The 19,230-nt window shown below is 46.3% G+C and overlaps 1 protein-coding gene across 6 annotated transcripts in view; it reads right to left on the reverse strand.

Annotated features, from left to right (window-relative positions):
* MYO7A (myosin VIIA) overlaps positions 1 to 19,230 on the reverse strand; it is a 103,894-nt gene that overhangs the window by 13,483 nt on the left and 71,181 nt on the right. For all 6 annotated transcript variants that reach the window (XM_064441507.1, XM_064441505.1, XM_064441506.1 and 3 more), the window contains 16 exons: positions 18,900 to 18,984; positions 17,788 to 18,006; positions 17,512 to 17,619; positions 16,734 to 16,943; positions 15,981 to 16,184; positions 14,973 to 15,149; positions 12,653 to 12,742; positions 11,242 to 11,369; positions 9,800 to 9,926; positions 6,075 to 6,194; positions 5,216 to 5,389; positions 3,757 to 3,984; positions 1,788 to 1,958; positions 708 to 825; positions 290 to 416; positions 15 to 184 (listed from right to left, as the gene is read on the reverse strand). In XM_064441507.1, coding sequence (XP_064297577.1) covers positions 15 to 184; positions 290 to 416; positions 708 to 825; positions 1,788 to 1,958; positions 3,757 to 3,984; positions 5,216 to 5,389; positions 6,075 to 6,194; positions 9,800 to 9,926; positions 11,242 to 11,369; positions 12,653 to 12,742; positions 14,973 to 15,149; positions 15,981 to 16,184; positions 16,734 to 16,943; positions 17,512 to 17,619; positions 17,788 to 18,006; positions 18,900 to 18,984 — 2,456 coding nt within the window. The remainder of the gene's footprint in view (positions 1 to 14; positions 185 to 289; positions 417 to 707; positions 826 to 1,787; positions 1,959 to 3,756; positions 3,985 to 5,215; positions 5,390 to 6,074; positions 6,195 to 9,799; positions 9,927 to 11,241; positions 11,370 to 12,652; positions 12,743 to 14,972; positions 15,150 to 15,980; positions 16,185 to 16,733; positions 16,944 to 17,511; positions 17,620 to 17,787; positions 18,007 to 18,899; positions 18,985 to 19,230) is intronic.

Consider the following 19,230-nt stretch of genomic DNA (forward strand, 5'->3'; position numbering starts at 1 on the left):
GGCCATTTACTTACCAGGGTTTGGGTTATCTTGGAGAGTGACCACATACTTGGATCTTTTCCTTAGCCCTTCAAGGAAGGTCACCACCAGGTCCCGGATATCCTCTGCATTGTTGGAGGTGAAAGTGTATTCATCGCCTTTAATGGTGGCCAAGGTGAAACTCTGCCCTTGCAGCTTTCCCCCTCTGGGACATGTTTTTATAGGAGACATAAATAGGAAGGATAACGGCGTCAAGAGGCAAAGCCTGGAAAAAGACTCTTTTAGGGTGGGATCACCAGCTAAGTCTTACCTGCTGCTTGAGACGGCTGTGATTTCTGGGAAAGAGAGCTCTAAGAGAACCTGCTCCTGTTCATCCACAAAATACACCCCTGTCCAGTTGACAGCTACAATCACATCATTTTTAGGCAGGCTTGGCCCTGGGTTGAAGACAAGACATACAATCACTTCATGAAACGTCCGTTAGGATACAGAAAATGTGAGCATTTTAAAGTAGGGTGCAATGACCAAAAAACTCAGTATTATTTTTAGTAAGAGAAGTAGTGACAGACTCATGGCGTAAGCCATTGCCAGTCAGAATGCACCAAAAATAATGTATCTATAGGACCAGGTAGATGGTCCATTAAGTCTTCTTGTCTGTGGAGTCCCTATCTCTCCTTCCTTTTTCTTTGGTGTGTCCTGTACTCTGGGGGTGTGCTCTACTGACTCACCTGAGAATTTGAAGGCTTCATAAAACCGAGAGAACAGCAAAGGCCATTTGAAACGTGCAAAATCCACTACCTCTTCCTTGACTTTTTTGGGGTCTGCCCTCTTCTGAGTGTAAATTCCCTATAGACAAAGCAAATGACAACCAACATGAAGTACAAACCCAGTTATAGTCAGGAAGAGAGCAAACAAAACCAACTCTTGTCATCTGAAGATCTTGGAACTAATATTAATTTAGTCCTCAGTGAGACTAAGGGCCAAAGTCCTGGCAAAATTTTGGTTCCCACTTCAGGGAATAAGACAACTCTGAGGTTGACTAAGCATCTAAAGTGACTAGTCTGGGTGAGAATAACCCAGATGACTTTGGGTTTCCGTAAGGTCGGTTACCTTTTGGCTTGACAGTCCTTTAGCTGGAAGCAGACCCTCAAAAGACCTTAAGCACAGGCATCTAGCTTTGTTTAGGAGATCCTCATATACCTGAGACTGCTATATGTAGCCGACAGGCTAATGGACGACCTGCAAGATCGAACTAAATTGCATCCCTGGGTCTCTATTGACAGTAATGGGAGGTGAGAGTCTTAACACACATGGAGATGCATTTTAGGGGTCTTAATCTGAAGCTGGTTCCTGCTGTTAATTTAATGCCAATTCTCATTCCTGGATGAGTTACGGGTAATGAGTGATGGGAGGTGTTGCTGTGGAAGGGTGTCATAAATGTTCTCATGGAAGTCAGGGAGGTTTTGTACAATGCCTGGCACAATAAGGTCCTGACATTGCCTGGAGACATGAACCACCACTATAATACAACCAATAACACCACAATCCTGTATACCAGGAATGAGACCCCAGAGGCAGCTTTTTGCTTCTCACAGTGAATCTCTGCAGGTTGTCTTCTGTCAAAGTAGTTCTGTTGCATCAAAGCCAGTGGTAAAGCTGAACACGGTTGGTAAAAAACCTGCCCTTTCTCTTTGGTTTATCTTCAGGCCAGGCTAAGAGCTAAGCTATGATGTCTGATGTATGTTTAAAAGGAAAACGAAGCTACTGAAGCACACCTTGGTCCTTGCCAGGTGATCTATTGTCCCCACCTTTTTATGTGCAGCTATAATGAGCTGAGCCCACTTTTCCACTGTTTTTGAAGCTGTGATCTCTCTGTCTGGGATGTAGGATGGAATTAGATTCAGCAGCCTTTCCAGTACCATCTCTGACCCATAGTCCACATAGTACTGCTGGGAAGCCAGTTCTGCCAGATCTTCTTCCTGTGGAAGCCAAACAAGCCAAGTTAATGCTGTCACCAGGCCATCGCCTCTATGTCCATCCTCCATCACTGAAGGAGCTCCTTGTGGAGGCTGGAGGTGCTGCTGCTTCAGATTGGTGTGGGGATGCTTCCTTTCAGCAGAACTTCAGCAGTGCTTTTTGCACATCTGAAGTTCAGGAAATGGACCACTAAAGGTGTGATTAAGTTAACATATTCAGTGACCAGCACCATGCAACCCTGTACTGTATGTGAACATAGAATCATTTAGGCTGGGAAAGACCTTTAAGATCATCGAGTCCAACCATAAAAACATATTTGACCAATTCTTTCCTTGCAGTTCAGTCTGCTTCTGATGCCTACAGCCAACAGTGGGTGGTTTTGCTATGGTAGACAGAGTTTAATGATTGAAAACTGCATGTATCCATCATTCCTCGTACTTCAGAAGCCCCCAAACAGTGCATAATGCAGAACTGCAAAATGTCCTTCGGTGCAGCTACATCCCAAGCACATTTGGGTGAAATAATAGAGCTACTGAGCTGATAATAGCATAAGGAAACCAGGAGCAAGAGAAGGGGAGGAAGAAAGGGCAGGACTTCTGATAAGAAAAAAGAGCTGCAGTTAATGCAATATAGATGGGAAAAGGCGCTTTGGTTCCCAAGGTGACTGGACTCTCCTGGACCACAGGAGAATGATTAGGTGTTGGGGAAGAGAGATATCTTCGACACCTGGATGATCTTAAACACAAGCAAAACAAAATGTGATGGAGATTGTCAGAGATTTTGATGTCTCTTGAGATGCTCATTTCAGTGACACTGGAATAATTCTGTAAGCTCCTAGAGACTCTAGAGGCATAGGTTTCTGCTGCCAATGTCCCTTCAGCATATGGCAGCTTTATTGGTTTGTATTTCACAGCAGAGGGTTGGGTATCCTGAAAAGCATCTCTCACGTCTCAGGCTTAGGAGGATTCACCAAACAGGATCCTGCTGTGTACCCCTAATCATAGAATCATAGAATCATTAAGGTTGGAAAAGACCCTTAAGATCACCGAGTCCAACTGCTAACCTATCACTGCCAAGTCCACCACTAAACCGTATCCTCAAGCACCACGTCTGCCCTTCTTTTGAACCCCCCCAGGGACGGTGACTCCCCCACCTCTCTGGGCAGCCTGTGCCAGGGCCTGACCGCTCTGGCAGGGAAGGCATTTTCCCTCACATCCAACCTAAACCTCCCCTGACGCAGCTTGAGGCCGTTCCCTCTCGTCCTGTCACTGGTGACTTGGGAGCAGAGACCAGCCCCCCCCTCACTCCAGCCCCTCTCAGGCAGCTGCAGAGAGCGAGAAGGGCTCCCCTCAGCCCCCTCTTCTCCAGGCTAAACCCCCCCAGCTCCCCCAGCTGCCCCCAGCACACTTGTGCTCCAGACCCTGCCCCAGCCCCGCTGCCCTTCTCTGGACACGCTCCAGCCCCTCCAGGGCCTTCTTGTCCCGAGGGGCCCAAACCTGAGCCCAGCACTCGAGGTGGGGCCTCCCCAGTGCATGGGGTGATCTAGTTACAGTGTGCTTGTGGCCCTCCATACTGAGGCTGACAGATTGAAGTGACTGTTCACTATCACATCCAGAATTCACCAGGAGACAGTGCTCATGGGAGTGTCTGATCTCTTCCCAGCCAAGAGGATCTGATTCATGTAGCTCCTCTTTCCCAAGTGAATATTATAATCCCCAAGCTAGCAGGTGTTCAGTGAAGGAGATTTCTCATCCCCTTTGATGAAACCTGGTGAGACCAGTAGTTGCTGAGGACACTTACCTTGTCACATCGGTACTCCCCAAACTTCACCCCTCGCACGATCTGTTGGTAAATGAGATTGGTGGCTACATTGTCCTCACTCGGGTTGTGCCAAGGAGTGAAGATCTCCTTCCGGAAGAAGAGCCGCCACGGCGCGTTGCGCTCCTGCGCTCCCTGCTCTTTGGCGTACTGCTCGCACTGAGACACAGCATCCATCACGTGGTCATTGCCGCTCCCCAGCGAGGAGACCTGGTCAGGGCGGAGGCAAATGTGGCATTCACCCAACTAAAATCTAATCTAGGTAGAGATATCTATCTCTGGGTCACTCACCCAGACTTCCTTTCTAATCAAAATAAATCAAAGTATCTATCTCTACTAGCCAGCCAAGGTTGAATAGGGCTACAGCATAGCTGGGCGTGCTGTTTTGTTTTGAGCCCCAGTTTACCACCCAGAATGAAAAGAGAACATCAGTGTGAATTAGCAAAGCCAACGGTCCCATTATAAAGTAGTGTTTATTCATACTGTGCTTTGAAACATCCTGTTTCAAAGTCATGGACTTGGATCCAACCATGCCAAGCACCAGACAAATCCAAAATATACAGCCTCTCCTGTTACGGAAGATGTATCACCTCTGCCTTCTCACTGGTCTGGCACAAGGCTCTAAGGCACTATGTGTCCTCGGAGTGAACATCCCTCGATGGATGTCTCCTCAAAAAAGACCAAGAAGACAGAGTATAAACCATTTTCTTTGCCACCCAAAGGCAGAGGTGGCCCCATGCAGAGGTGAGAATATACTACATCCTCTTACACAGCAGCTGTAGGAATAATTCTGTTTTGTTGGCTTGCAGCTGCTGTCTCACCTGATGAAGTTTTACCCTAAGATTGTTTTCCCTTCTCATTTACACTCACCTTATCTTTATGGAATTTCTGAAAAAAAAAAAGGTATGTTTTCAGGTTAAATAAATCAGGTTAAATGCCAATGCAGGTATGGCAGTCTGGATTTTAGCTCATTTTGAAAGTTTAGTTTCAGCTTTCCAATTAAATGTAGTTGCTCCCTTGAGTAAAAATCCAGGCTGGTTTTTTTATTGGAAATTTGACTCAAAGTATCTTGACTGAGAGTAAGAGCATAGCATCACACAATAATGTAGGTGGAAAGCCACTTCTGGAGGCTTATGGTCCAGCCCACTGGTCAGAGCAGGTCCATCTTTGATCAGGTTGCTCTGTGCCTTCTGCTGTTAAATTCTGAATGTCTCCAAGAAGGGAGATTTCATAGTGTCTCTGTAACTCTGCTCCAATGTCTGACTGCTCTTATTGTAAAAATCATGCTGGCATCTGCACTGTAGAAATGTTTTTTCCTGACCTCGAATCTGGTTGTTTGCTCAGAGCACAAGGTCCTTCTGCCTGCTGGAACATATGTGACAGCAAGGAGAACCTCCCTCTTCTTTTATAGTGCTAGACAGGAACATAATTTAAGACATACCTTGTCAAAAAGTGCAATGTAAAGTGAAAAGCCAAATCGGTCCTTCAGGCTGATTTTGTCGGCCAAAGAATTACAGAGCTCTTTGGCGGTTGTCGCAGAGTCAGTCAATAGGGTTTTCGTTGTCCCATCCATAAATGTGACAGGCAGCATGATCGGTTTCTTGGATTTGGTTGCCTAATGGATTAAAGTCAAACTCTATAAAGGCATGTGTTTTTCAATCCCATCGAGACTATTTACCTACACACTCTTCCACCCAACTGTGGTAACCACTTTCTAATTCCTGATTCCACTGACTGACTGCTTTTCAATACTACCATAACATATTTCTTAACAGGATAATGTGTGATCCGCCACTGGAAGCGTGTGGAAGCCCCAGATTTTTTATTTAATACATTCCGTCATCAAAGTGTCTAATACAGTAAATCCAAGCATGCCTGGGAATGCTCCTGGACACTGGAGCACAGCTGTCTGTGATAGTAAACCAGCATAGAAAACGAGCAATTATTGCACAAACTGTGCCCGTTCCAGCTACGGCTATCCCCAAACAAGTCCCAGGGACCATTCTCAGTAGGCAGTTTTCCTGCAGCCACCTTCATCTGGAAGAGAGTTTCCTAGCAAACACGGGGGCTTGCTCCATGCCAGCTGGCCTCAATGCCTGACAGCACTCTTGAACACATATTCTGGAGCAAAGCCAGAATGCACAGGGAATGCAATATCTTGGAAATACCTGGAAATTCTTGAGACAAATAGGCATTTTGTCATGTTTCTTTCTGTCCTGTCAGAGATGTGCTTCCCATGATAGTGAAAGGTTTAAACCCTGAGCCCCAGCTGCTTGGGGAGGGGATGGAGGGGCTCGTACCTGCAGCTCCAGCCAGCTGGGTGGCTGTGTCCTTGTCCCGTTGGCAAACGTCCGCCTCAGCCTCTCTTCGCAATAGGGAGCATAACCCGGGGGCCCTCCATTGATAAAGTTCCTTAAATACTGTTGGCATCAGGGAACACTTTGGTTAGACCATCTGCTCTAGAGGCCAAGCATTTGCAAAGGTTAAAAAGCAATGTTTTATTCGAGAAAAGCTCTGTGGGACTAACAGCAGTGATACCGCTCAGGCTCAGGATGCTCCTACATCACATTGCTGGAAGGTGAGAGAGAGTACAACAGCCTGCACCCTTGCCATGTTCTTATACTGTGCATTTCTGACCTCGATGGAGATAAGATACTGGCCTAATCAGACCTTTAATCGAAGCCAGTGCAGCAGTTTTTCTGTTCCTGCTATTGCTGCCACTGATTTCTATCTCTGCATTTTAAAGTTGTATTATAAAATGTTATTGAGTGTTGGCCAACAAGATGGGAGAGAATGAAGGAGGTACATAAGTAGTGAACCAGGGGAATTGTAAGCAAATGCCACTCAGAACACTTGGCTGCCAGTACAAAAGATCTTTCACAATTACATTAAACAGATGTTTCTTTAGTCGGATTTTAAACTGCGTTTTAGAAGATCCTAAACCAGAACTTAAAGCACTTCACCGTATGTTAAAAATACAACCACAATACTGTAGAGAAAATTAGATCCAGCAACTTCCACAATACGAAAGATAATACACTTTAAAATATTACATAAATATCTTGGCCAAAAAGCTATCTAAGACTAATAATAAATAATATTTTTCAGAGACACTTCATAGATACATGAAGAGTTCTCTGAATGATAACACACAGCTGTTCCTTCAGTAGCACAGACAGCTCTACAACACTGTCAGTCCATAAATAACAAGGGTAGAGAGTCAGATATCTCTGACAATCGTACCTTATAGAGATACTCTGAAATACGTAGGTAATACAGCCAGGTTATGTGGATAGGAGCTGCTGCAAATGATTGCAAGCAGCTGATGCTGTGTAGAAGTGTAGCTTTAAATATGCTGTTAATAATGAACTATATAATTATGTATGTTTGGTATTTCTTGTGACAGAACCTTCCCACCAAAGTCCGTTATTAATTGAAAGAAAAGTACAAAGAACAGGGGTGCTAATGTGTCTTGACCCATGCTTAGCATATGATGCGATAAAGGTGCCTAATGGAATCTGAAGCGTGACCTTCATATTTGGGAGCGGGAAAACATACCAAAGACTGCCTCATTATCAGCTAAATCCTTCTCAAAATATTCAGTTCTAACTGACAGTTTTGAAGGTTGTGGAACAACTTCCAGGCACAGATTTCCTGAAACTCCTCATCTTTTTTCCATAATATTGCTACTATTAAAGTTATAGGCTAGAGGTTTCAGCAGAAAAGTAACCAGGAGTCTGATACAGCATTCACTGCATCAAAGAGCATAGGAAAGTAATGCTAAGAGATATTCACCCTTATATACTTTTCCTTGTATTAAAATGGTGGATAATTACTGCTAAATGATCTAAAAAAACCGTGAGGTTAACAAAGTGCCATCTAGCTAACTGACTGACAGCCATCGCGTGGCTATCATATATTCAATGGTAGCTATTGCATGGTTAAAGCTTTAGTCAGTGAAGTCACAGTAAATCTGATTTTGGCTGACTACTAACTGCTGAAGACATGGTACTGATAGATTAAGAATCCGAGAGTAAGGTCTGGCACTGACATGGATTTTGTCTCCCAACCCAGCACAGACTGGACTAGGTAGCCTGGGTTCATGTAGATTAGAAACAGAAGAGTTCACTGAACTTCAACAAGAAAACTTTGAATATTCCTCTGTTTACTACAAACAAAAAAGGAATGGAAGGTCTGGATGGAAACTTATGTGGTTCGTGGGCAGAGTTAACATTTCATCATGAGAATCCTTTACCTCAAAACATAACATCTTGTGCTGGAAAGTATCAATGACATCCCTGTGGATATCTACAGTGGCTTCAGAGGAACTCTGAGACACTGCCCAGGTCACTGCTTGCGTGTTGCTGTTTGCAAGACTGGGGCCTTGAAAGGTAACCTCGGTGTGGGTTGCTGCAAGTGTAGTTTGTACTCATACTCGAGGAGCTTCAGTCACCACAGGCTGCCTATTACCTCCAAAAGCCCAAGGTGCAAAAGGGTGATGAATAAGGGCAAAATTAGTATAAACCCTCTCCGAAGCTGTTGCGAATGTTGCCACATATTTCAGCATGGACCATAACTCTGGGCGAGGTACATGTGAAACCCTGGCCCAGGTTGCCCAGAGAGGTGGTCGATGCCCCATCCTTGGAGACATTCCAGGCCAGGTTGGACGGGGCTCTGAGCAACCTGGTCTAGTGGAAGATGTCCCTGCCCATGGCAGGGGGCTTGGACTAGATGGCCTCTGAAGGTCCCTTCCAACCCAAACCGTTATATGATTCTATGTCTGAGTCTCCAGAGCTACCCATAAATTATTTCTAGGAAGTGTTTCAGTCACCTAAAATAATCTTTCACTATTAAAGATTTAAGCCCACACAACATCCTGTGACATACTTTCTCAGATCTCATTTCCAGACATAATTTAATTTTCTGCCACTTTGCCAGTGATTTGTCTGCTGTATTAGATTTCATACTGGCAAGGCCTGAGGATGAAGGAGGGATTTCTATTCTTGACTTCAGCTCTTTCAGTGCTGAGGAACCAGTACCTGATCTGATATCTATGGAAATTAATGGGAAATCTTTATCTCCAGCAGGCTTGGGAGCAGTTCCAGGCTCCAACATTCAAAGGTCTAAAAGTGACGAAGGAGGTCTTATATCATGGCAAAGCAAAGACAGTACTGAGCCCTCTGCTCTGAGCCAGCCAAACTCTTAGGCACAGGATTAACTTGAGCAGTCCAGTCAGAGTCTAGGCATGTAACTCTTTTGGAAGGCAGACTTTGAATCTAGGCAACAAAACTTTGCCCAGAGAAAAAGAATATCCTTAAGAACAATCTGATTTTCAAAACTGGCAGCCACTTAGCATCGTCCACTGACTTCAGTCCTGCTGTTCCACAGTGTTTCTGAAGATCCATTACATGTAATCTCTCATGTGACTGTTGGATGTTTTCAGTATGACACCTGCGGGGCAACTTGTAGCATGCAGAGAGCAACTATGTAAACATACTTCCAGGTAAATTAAACCCTTCCCTTCTATGTGCGATTTTTTATATTAATTTATATTTATAATTAGCTGTGTAGTACTATTCCTTGCCAATATTGTTAGAGTACATGCCTGAGACCATACTGTCAAAACCAGTAGATGCTTGAATGAATGCATAGACCTTTGCATCTGAGAAATAGGGGAGAAATGGGGGCTATTCTGGGTGTGAGAATTCCACTTGCAGCCTCCCTCAATCAACTTTCCTGCCAGAAATCACTTAATCACATCTTCACACATCTACAGTGCAGGAGGCGTCATCTAAACCAATTGTCTATGGTCCCTTTAGAGTCACAGGAAAGAGAGAGTCAGTTCTCAGGACTGACTCGTCTGATCCACTTTAGACATTGAATTTGGGATCACGCACACTTTTCTGGCAGAGTTGAAGACCAGGATTCCCTGTACTGTGAAACCCAAGAGAAAAGCTGGTCCCATGGATGGAAGAGAAAATGTATTTGCAGGTAATTAATGAGACAAATATAATCTACAATTTACCTTCACGAACTTCTCAGAAGGAGCAAAACATCCCACACAGAGGGACATCAGGATCCAACCCCTGGCATGGCTGCTTTTGGATGGGTTCTGGGTCAGCTGCTTGCAAATCTGACAATAGATTTCGTCCCTGCAATAAGAATAGAAGAAGCATTAGCGTTTACAAGGTGATGGTTTTCAACATGAACAGAGAGAGACAGACCCTGTCTGCATGGGATCAATAGCTAAATGTTCCTTTTAGCATCACAAGGATATTAATTTAACTGCCCTAATGATGGCTGCACTGTCTCTAAACCGCCATCCATCACCAGTCCTGTAACATCTGCTGAGTCTTCCCTGTGCTTCAGCTGACTGACGCTACTTAGAGGAGGGAAATAAAAGGGAGTCTTAAGGTTCAAGGAAGCTCAATATCAACTGTGGATGATGGAGTCTATTCTGGCTTCTTACAAAGCTTTCCCAGTAATACCATGAGAGTCTCCTAAACTAACTTCCTTAGAGGGCCGTCAGCTGGGAGTCTTCATTTGCTGGCTGTTCCTCTTGAGGCACCTGAATTTCCTTTGTGGAAGTGTTGGGAACTATCAGCTCCAGCAGAGGTTGAGGTTTGTCCAGCTCTTACATCCAAAAAGGCATGTACATTGACAGGTATCTCAATTTGGGATTTCATGTCCACTTTTGACTTTAACCTTAGTTCTCTACATGCAAAATGAGGGGTAACAGAACTTCCTCATCTATGTGAGAGGCAACAAAAGTGTTATCCAACCAGTTACAGTGACAAACCCCTTGGGGAAGCCCATGGGACACTACAAGGCCTGCCTTCAGAGCAGACTTTGTGCAGAAAGATAAGGCTAAGGGTTTCATGGTGAACTGGGAGGATAAAACGAAAATTAGAGAAGCTGCTCATCAGATGAGGATGTCCAGCCTGTTCCTGGAGTGAGCAGATAGGTGTGGGTGAAAAGATTGTGAGACCACATAAACAAGGACTGTATTATAACGCACCCACACATAAATGGGTTAAACCAAAGACGTGCAGTTGGCCTTAATTTAACACTTTCCAATTTTTGAATGCTTTATTTAGCAACTGAAAGGAGTTTGAGTTTTTCATTAGTATACCGTTAAAAATATTTGTGCAAACAAAAGAGATATATATGGTCAAATAGAAAACAATGGATAGTGTGCAACAAGAGTGAGTGTTAAAAAACCAGTCCAGTAGCCACTAACACTTTCAGAAGTATTCAAGTCCCTCTGAGTGGTCTTTCCATCAGGCCTGATATGGACAGTAAGGAATATGATCCAGCTGAGCACATATTATACAACTCAACCAGAAAAATTATATGATGAGAGCTTTGTAAAGCTGCCCACAATAGCAAAATCATTTGGAGAAGAATACCTCAAGGGAGAAGGAATGAGAAGAATGGCATGTTTATGCCTTTGTCTTGATTTCTAACCTTAAGGCTGGCCTGAGGATGCCATTACCAATAATGAAATGGAGCTTCTCCAGGTTGGAGGTGGGTCGGTCTTCGAGCATGCTGTTACCCTGGAGCGTGGATTCACCATCATGAAGTCTCTTTGTCACCTGCCAACCAGACACATTGCTCTCTTTCAGTACAGCCAGTTACTATGTCCCCCCCGCCCCCATCCCAAGTGTGCAGTGCTCCCCCAGGAGGACTCCTCCACCAGCCAGGAGGGGTCTCAGAAGTTCTTCAATCTAGCACTTTATCAGTGATGGGAGGATGTGACTTTGTTAGCTTTAATCACATGTGGGTGAAGCTAAAAATGGTCCTGTCTAGTCACACTCCCACCTGCTTGGTCTTTGCCCAGGGTTTCTACAATGGCACCCTTACATCCCAGCTCTGAGCTGGTCCTGCAGCCGGGAAAGGGCCACCAAGGATCTTTGGAATAACCCCAGCTTATTTCCAAGGAAGGCCTGTCCCTTTAACTCCGTTATATTAAAAAAAAAATTAAAACTGACAGAATGGACCTGCTCCCCTGGCTGATGATGCAGCCAAAAGCACAGAACACATGGTGCTGTTTGTGAAAACAGGGATGGCATTCATCTACCTACCAGCTCTCTGTCTCAGCTAGTCAACCCAGTCTCCATTTAGAGCCACTGGAGAAAGATGGGCATTTCTGGAGTATGTTCAGAGCCACATTAGGGTAAGCTGGATTGGGTCCCATTTCCCCCCACTGACCCTAAAGGGAAGGAGGGTGACTGTCTTAGAGAGAAATCTTCACACTCTTAAGCAGCTACAGCCAGGTGAGATGGTGACTGCTCTGGAAGTGGACAAGGCAGTGTGTAAAAGAAGACTGAATCCATGTCTTTGCATTGTTTTCATCCCCACACCCCACCCCAAAAAATCTGTTGCTCCTTACTCTTTGGGGATGGGATTTCCAAAAGCTCTCAGCTGGGGCTAACTGCTCCCATGGGGAGTTTTGCCCCTGGCACTAGGGAGGAGCAGAGGATGAGTGAGTGCTTTTGGATGTCCCACCTCTGCTACCTACACCATGGTGGAGGGTGGGAAGCTAAAAGCAGGGATAACATTCAGACCATCATAGAGTGGTGGGAGGTATCAGCAGCTGGATGGAGGGCTGTGAAAGAGGGGAGGGAAGATGCTGGATGGATGGAGAACGGGAGCCGAGGGGAGGCCGGCACGAGGTGCAGAATGACTCAAGGAGACACGGGAAGCCAACCTTTCCCCTTAAACACTCCTTAAATCTTTCAGGCAGAGAGACAGGTAGCGCCAAACCCAGAGGAGGGCTGGTTCTATGTTGTCTAGGGAAAAGCAGAAGAGAGTCAGAGAGGGCTGCAGACAATCCAACGGCACTTGTGCTGCCAGGCGGCCAAGCGTCTCCTCTCACCTCCTCCGTCAGTTTGGATTTCTTCTTGAGTGTTAAGGAGACCAGTTTGTGCCGCACACTGTTCTTCTTGTGCCCATCAACGTGAGTACTCTGCAAAGCAAGAGGCGTGGATTCAATGTGGTGAGACCCAGAGCCCTGCCGAGTACGTGCTCTCCCTGCCTCCCCTGGGCTCCTGCAAAATACCATTAATCCCGGGCAGAGAGTGAGGTATTTCAGAGCTTGGGGGCAACCAGAAATGTGGACCCATACTCCTGTGTCCCTGATAACCCAGGTCTAGCTCTGAATTTTGCAGATACTCTCTAATAAATGATGCTTCCTCAGATCATATTTATATAATGGGGATGCCTGATTATTTTGGTAGCTCTCTGCTGGACTCTCTCCAGTAGTTCCCTATCATTCTTAAACTGGGGAGCCCAGAACTGGATGCAGTACTTCAGATGTGGCCTTACTAGGGCAGAGTAGAGGGGGAGGATAACCTCCCTTGACCTGCTGGCCACACTCAGGACACCGTTGGCCTTCTTGGCCCCAAGGGCCCGGTGCTGGCTCATGATAAACCTGCTGCCCACCAGCACTCCCAGGGCCTTCTCAGCAGAGCCGCTCTCCAGCAGGTCAACCCCAAACCTGTACTGGTGCATGGGGTTGTTCCTCCCCAGGTTCCTCCCCAAATTTGTTGAATTCCCTGAGGTTCCCCTCGGCCCAGCTCTCCAGCCTGTCCAGGACTCGCTTGATGGCAGCACAGCCTGCTGGTGTATCAGCTGCTCCTCCCAGCTTGGGATCGTCATCAAACTTGCTGAAGTTACGCTCTGTCCCTTCCCCCAGGTCACTGATGAATATGTTGAACAGTTATGTTGAATACGTGGCTAACTCCTAGTCAACCTAGGTCCACCCAGTTTTGCTGTACGCCACTCGGGCTTGTTCCTACATCGCAAATGAGATGAGCAAGACCGCTCTCTGAGATGAGCCATTTACAAGGCACGTTTTTGAACTGGAAGTCATCTAGCCAGGGATTCATGGGCAGGTAGTTACCCATTGTGGTTTCATCACTGTTAACCAGCTCTGTGCTCTTGCAGTTTTTCTGCAAATAAATTTGGTGTGGGACAGACCCAGGCACTGACTACATTTCATCAAGTTACTATTGGCTTTCTACTTTTATACCAACTTTATGCCAGCTGTGGAATTAAAATGGCATAGATAATTACTTCAGTTTTTGACCCAGGTAACCTCTCCCTATCTAAACAACTTAGAGAAGACTGTGATTTTACACCGGATCAACACTTCGGGTCCTGCAGCTGTGATGGTTTATACCCATTATAAAGCCAACTTGGTACTGTAGACCTGGATTTCCGTATCATCATGCTCAGGGTCAGCTCAGACACCTTTCTGCACTGTTGTGCACTCTGCAGAGCAGATGTAACTACAGACAAAAATGACAGCTTAAATTTTCCTTCTTTTCTGTACTACACAATGTCTCAGTTGGCCCAAATATGCGTTTTGTAATAAACAAGGAAGAAATGAGAGGTAGAAGGACTGAAAGGTTATTCTTGTTGTATATTTTTACAGAATTACTATCTAGATGAGGCTACTCTCCTTCTCCAGTAATTCACTGAAAGTGATGAATGATATCATCATCTCAAAAAACAGGGAAATTTGTTAATTTACATCTGCAAATGATGCAGGGGCTTGTCCAGAAAATACTACAGAAAACTTCTTGAAAATGCATCTAGAAAATCCTAATACCAGGTAAATATTGTCCTATTGAATAAAGTGATTGCCAAAGATGAAAGCAGATCAGTGCTATGGACAGCCATTTATCCAGAACACTGCCTTATCTGGGAGGGGTCCTAAGGTGAAGTCCTCCAGTGACATCCCAGGATGCGCTGAGGATGCGACAGGGATTTTTTTTTTAATTATTTCCACAGCTTAATCCCTGGTAACTCTTTACTTCCTGCTCCAAGATTAAGGGCACATTTTTAATTTAGCCTCCTCTGACCCAATGCAGATCAAAAAGTCCCCAAATGAGAGACTGGTGACAGAGGCCATTGCACTCCCCCCATGTATTTCTGCCCTACAAGGAGAAGGAGAGAGATCCAAGCCCCAGGAGAGACATCAGGCACTTTCCTTATATGGGGACATTCAGTTATGCCTGTGAAGAAGAAAGGACAGGATCAACACCTGACACATGGGCAATTGTCCCTTTGTAGCATAATTGCAAATAAAGTTGACAAACTGCCTGCAGCAAACCCCACAAGTCGTTTCTTTCCAACACATTCCAATATCCAACAACTAATAACAGCGTCTCTTTTACAGCCACAGCGGTTACCTCTCCTTCTCCCTGCAGAGCCTGCAGTTCTTTCTTATAGGTCTTTTTCCCAAGAGTCTCATAGATTTTTGTCATCACTGGTATCTTCTCACCGCCATCACTCATGGCTGTATGATATTTCGGCTCAGGGAGGTCTCCCATGAAACGGAGGACAGTGATCCATACGGCAAGTGCTGCCTATTTGAAAGGAAAGATTAACTCCATTAGCTTGCACCGGGCAGTGGAGGGGTGCTCAGGCCATGCTGAATCCCTCAGGATTGCCACTGTGGTCTCCCTGTACATCTGCAGGATATAAACACACTTTACTGCGTCACACACAACAGTTTTGCCTGCAGCACACACCCCGTCTGAGAAAGCTGGGCAGGCTGGCGGCTGGGACCACTAATTCCGGCTCTGTGTTCATGCCATCATAGGCGTGTTTGTGCACCCTACATGGGGTTTGCCTCTTGGCTAGGAGACGCCAACCTTACAGAAAGGCACTGACCAGCAGCTTCTAACCCACTGCAAAGGGGAAGAAGAACCAAAGTGAAGGCAAGTTCATGGCCAATATAATGTTCATTACAGCCATGCATGTTCAGTACAGCTCTGCTCTTGTACTGCTGGCTGTAGGACAAGCATTTCTTCTCTGCTAGCTCTGCACTGACGCATATGAAAAGTTAAGAAGCAACATTTCCAGCCGCTGTGCAGCAGCTTTACAAGTGGTCCTCGCTCAGCAATTTTCATCACTCATGCCCTGAGTCCAGAGTGCTTTATTAATTGTCTTAACACAAATATCAAGGTACAGAGATGGACTCACGCCTCTAATGTTCTTTTGTCAGTGCTCAAAGCATGCTGGTGGGACAGTGCCTACTGACACATGTGCAGCAGTTGAAGGCTGTGCTCTCCACTGAGCCATGAACACACCAGTGTATCCCAAAGGAAAACTACTGGTGCCCTTTGGCTGAAGAGTTCCCCAGGCTTTCTCCAACCCACCCTGCCCTGCTTGAGGTTTTTCATCCCCTGCCTCACCAACTGGTCTCCTTCATCTTCATGGAACAAGAGAGGCTGCTTGAGAGGCCGACGGATGTAGGTGTGTGTCGTTGTGCCCTGGAAATACGTGGCAGCGAACTTGGCAAATTTGTATTCTGAGAGATCTTCCTCCTCTTCCTCGGGAAGAGGCAATGCTGCATCCAGATCTTCTTCCTCCAGCTCCTTCTGGGCTCGCTCAAGATCCTGGTGAGGAAGGACATGTCAGGCACTCCGCATGGTTTTGGATACTGAATTACCTTTCCCTTTGGACCTGACTTTTATATCTGTCTGATTTCCATCCCAAAAGGCAAAGCCAACTGGAGCGAAAACCATGAAATATAACTCTGCAGCCCGTGAAAAGCCCAAGTCCTGAAGGACATGCCTGTGCCCAGGAATGTCCCCAGAGCAGTAGGAGAAGCAACAAGCACGGCCTCACTCCTAGCACGGGGAAAGGGTGTCTAAGAGCTAAAAGCTGTGAGCCATGATGAACCATGAAGGAAAAGATTTCAAAGAGCACATGTCCTCAGTGATCTTATAGTGATACTGCTCTCCTCTGTTCAGTTGCCCCAGAGGAAACCTGCAGGCTGCCTGCCTGTCCCCAGCCACAGTGACCCTCTGGGGCCACACAGAAGAGCCTGGTCTTGAAGGAAGCCTTCAGAGACTCACTTTTGCATTGCTATACTCTGCTCTGATTCATTAATGTGTTGCTAAAGCCTTTCATGGGTTATTCATGCTCGTGTATGTCTCTAGTACCTCAAAGCCATTGGGTGCCTGTCCTTCCTGGCCAGGCAGGGAAGAGGTTGTCCCCAAGAATCCAAACATTTTGTCCACCATTTCTGAGTCATTCACTGGCTCATTGCGAGCTCTCTCCATTTTTTCCAAGAGCTCTTTCTTCCGACGTGCTTCCTCCTTCTCCTTTACTTCTCTCTCTGCGTCTTCCCGTGCCAGCTGGGCCAGGCGTACCTGCAAGAGGACAAGTACAATGAATGAATTGCTCCCTCCAAAGAGCTGCCACTAAATTCTGCAGGGCCTGGCTTTAGAAAGGCAGACTGCCCTGTGCTTGGGGCACTATACCAGCATTGCGACTTGGAGCAAAGCAGTGACATGTCCATGCCTTAGTTTTCTAACTGCAGAAGGACGAAGCAAGAGCATTTTCTCCTTCCTTAGTGCCTGTTTAGGGGGTTTGGTCCATACACAGAGCCTCTCACTGACCTTATTTTTTTCTTTGATACATCAACCATGTATGTGCGCGCGTACACATACGCAGTGCCCCGGTTCTCCCTTCAGCCTTTATACAATAGCAAAAGCAAGCGAATAATAACTGTAATCTCTGGCATTCCTGTGCAGCAGATCAGAAATTCTGGAGCAGCTTCAAACTAGTTAGAGCACAGACTACTTTAGTGAATTAAATACAAACTGCTCAAGCAGGGCAGAAATCCCTTAGATACTTTTGGCATTCCTCCTCAAAGGAGCAAAACCAGTCCCTGGAAAACAGGGACAGAGCCCCAGAAAGTGATCGGTCCCTGCGTACTTGGTGCTTCTTTTCAGCTTCCTCTTTGGCTTTCTTGGCACTCATTTCTTTTCGAAGTCGTTCCTCTTCTGCCAGCCGAAGCTTCTCTGCTTCCAGGCGTCGATGATACTGGGAGAATAAAGACAAGAGCCATTCTGAATAGGCACCTACTTATTTTTGAAATTCTTTTTTTGGTCTTGAAAAACCGATCCCACGAGCACATGAAGCAGAAGCATGGTTACTTCCCCTCTCCCCACCTCTGTTTCCCACGACTGACCTCTCCTCCATGGTACTTACTTCCCCCCGGAGGCGCTTATACAGCCTTCGGGCGATCATGCCGCGGGCATACGCCTGGATGGTGAGGACAGCCCAGAGGCGGTGGCGGAAAGCCCTACGGACCAGGTAACCCCGGCATCGTGCCTGAAACTCGATGATCCGCCGGCGAGCCATGTGGTACTGCTTGTGGAGCTTGCGGGATCGGTAGAGGGCCTGCAGTCTCAGGAAGCCGATCCGCATCTGCAAGAGGGAGCAGGATGAAACCACCCCACCACCCAGAGGCTCACCCACCATAAGCAGATTTCCATCACTAATCTCCTTCTTGCACAGCTGTAAATAAGAGCCACTGGAATCAGCTCCCACCAGGACAAGGCTTTGGGGGGGAGGTTCTCCAAGAGGGTGGAGGAATTAAGCCCTCTGGCTGCTGCGCTGATTCAAAGCCCAGGAAGGACAAAGGCAGTTTCTTCCCCACTGAATGCTACAGAGTTTCTGCCCTTGAGAGGCATCAGAAGGTCTGGCTGGTCATCTCAAGGTAGCCACAAGCCATGAGGATTATTCCCATGGAGGTCGAGTATCTGCAGACCTCCTGCCTGACAGCCAAGGTGCTGTTTCATGGCAGGAGGCAGCATCCTAGCCAGCCTGGCAGTGATTATTCCTATCAAGTTTCAAGCTTGGAGAATGATATTGAAATACTTAGGCCCCAATATACTTCCCAAATGACCTGCTGTTGAGTCAGAGCCAGCTGGGACAGGTAGGTAAGAGGGCCATGGACCGGGCTGGGGAGAAACCCAGATATGGTCCCACCTGGAGACAGAGTATGTTTTTCAGAGGAAGCTGCTCTTGAGTTTTCAGTCACCTGGAGACTAGGGGAAGACTTTTAAAACCCCAAGTGACTAGTTGGTGCAATGGGCATCTAAGTCACAGGGAAAAGGACAGCTAGAAGGTGATCAGGTGCTCTCTTCAATGAGAAGGCAAATCAGCAAGAGCAAACCTCCATTCATTGCTCCAGCTGATAAAAGCCAATCCCACTCCCTCCTACATTCTGTGGGGCATTTTGAGCCAGGGAACTCTTCCATCTGTCTCAGCTGAAAGAGGTAGAAAAGCAGAGGTGCGAGGAGCTCCCCCATACTTACAGCACCGTAGTTCTTCCTGCAGTTATGTCCACGCCAGTATCTCTGAATCATCAGGACTGAATTTCTCACTTTCAGGAAATTGGACCTGCAAAATCATTTTAATCACTTACCTCTGCAGGTTGGCTACAAGTTATCATCTCCAGGGCCTCATTCTTTGAAGACTGGAAACTGAGCAGCCAGGTGGAGTAAACACTGCATTTTTGACCTGAAAAAGTCTCCTCCCCCAGTTCTCCTTGCTGTCATAGAAAGAACTGTAGGGGCTCTCCCTGATAGGACTCTGCAGGCAGATTCTGCCAGGTTATGGGAATGGGCAGAGCAGGAGATGCTGAGA

Source organism: Phalacrocorax carbo, chromosome 1 (genome assembly GCF_963921805.1).
Source record: "Phalacrocorax carbo chromosome 1, bPhaCar2.1, whole genome shotgun sequence".
NCBI classification, from domain to species: Eukaryota; Metazoa; Chordata; class Aves; order Suliformes; family Phalacrocoracidae; genus Phalacrocorax; species Phalacrocorax carbo.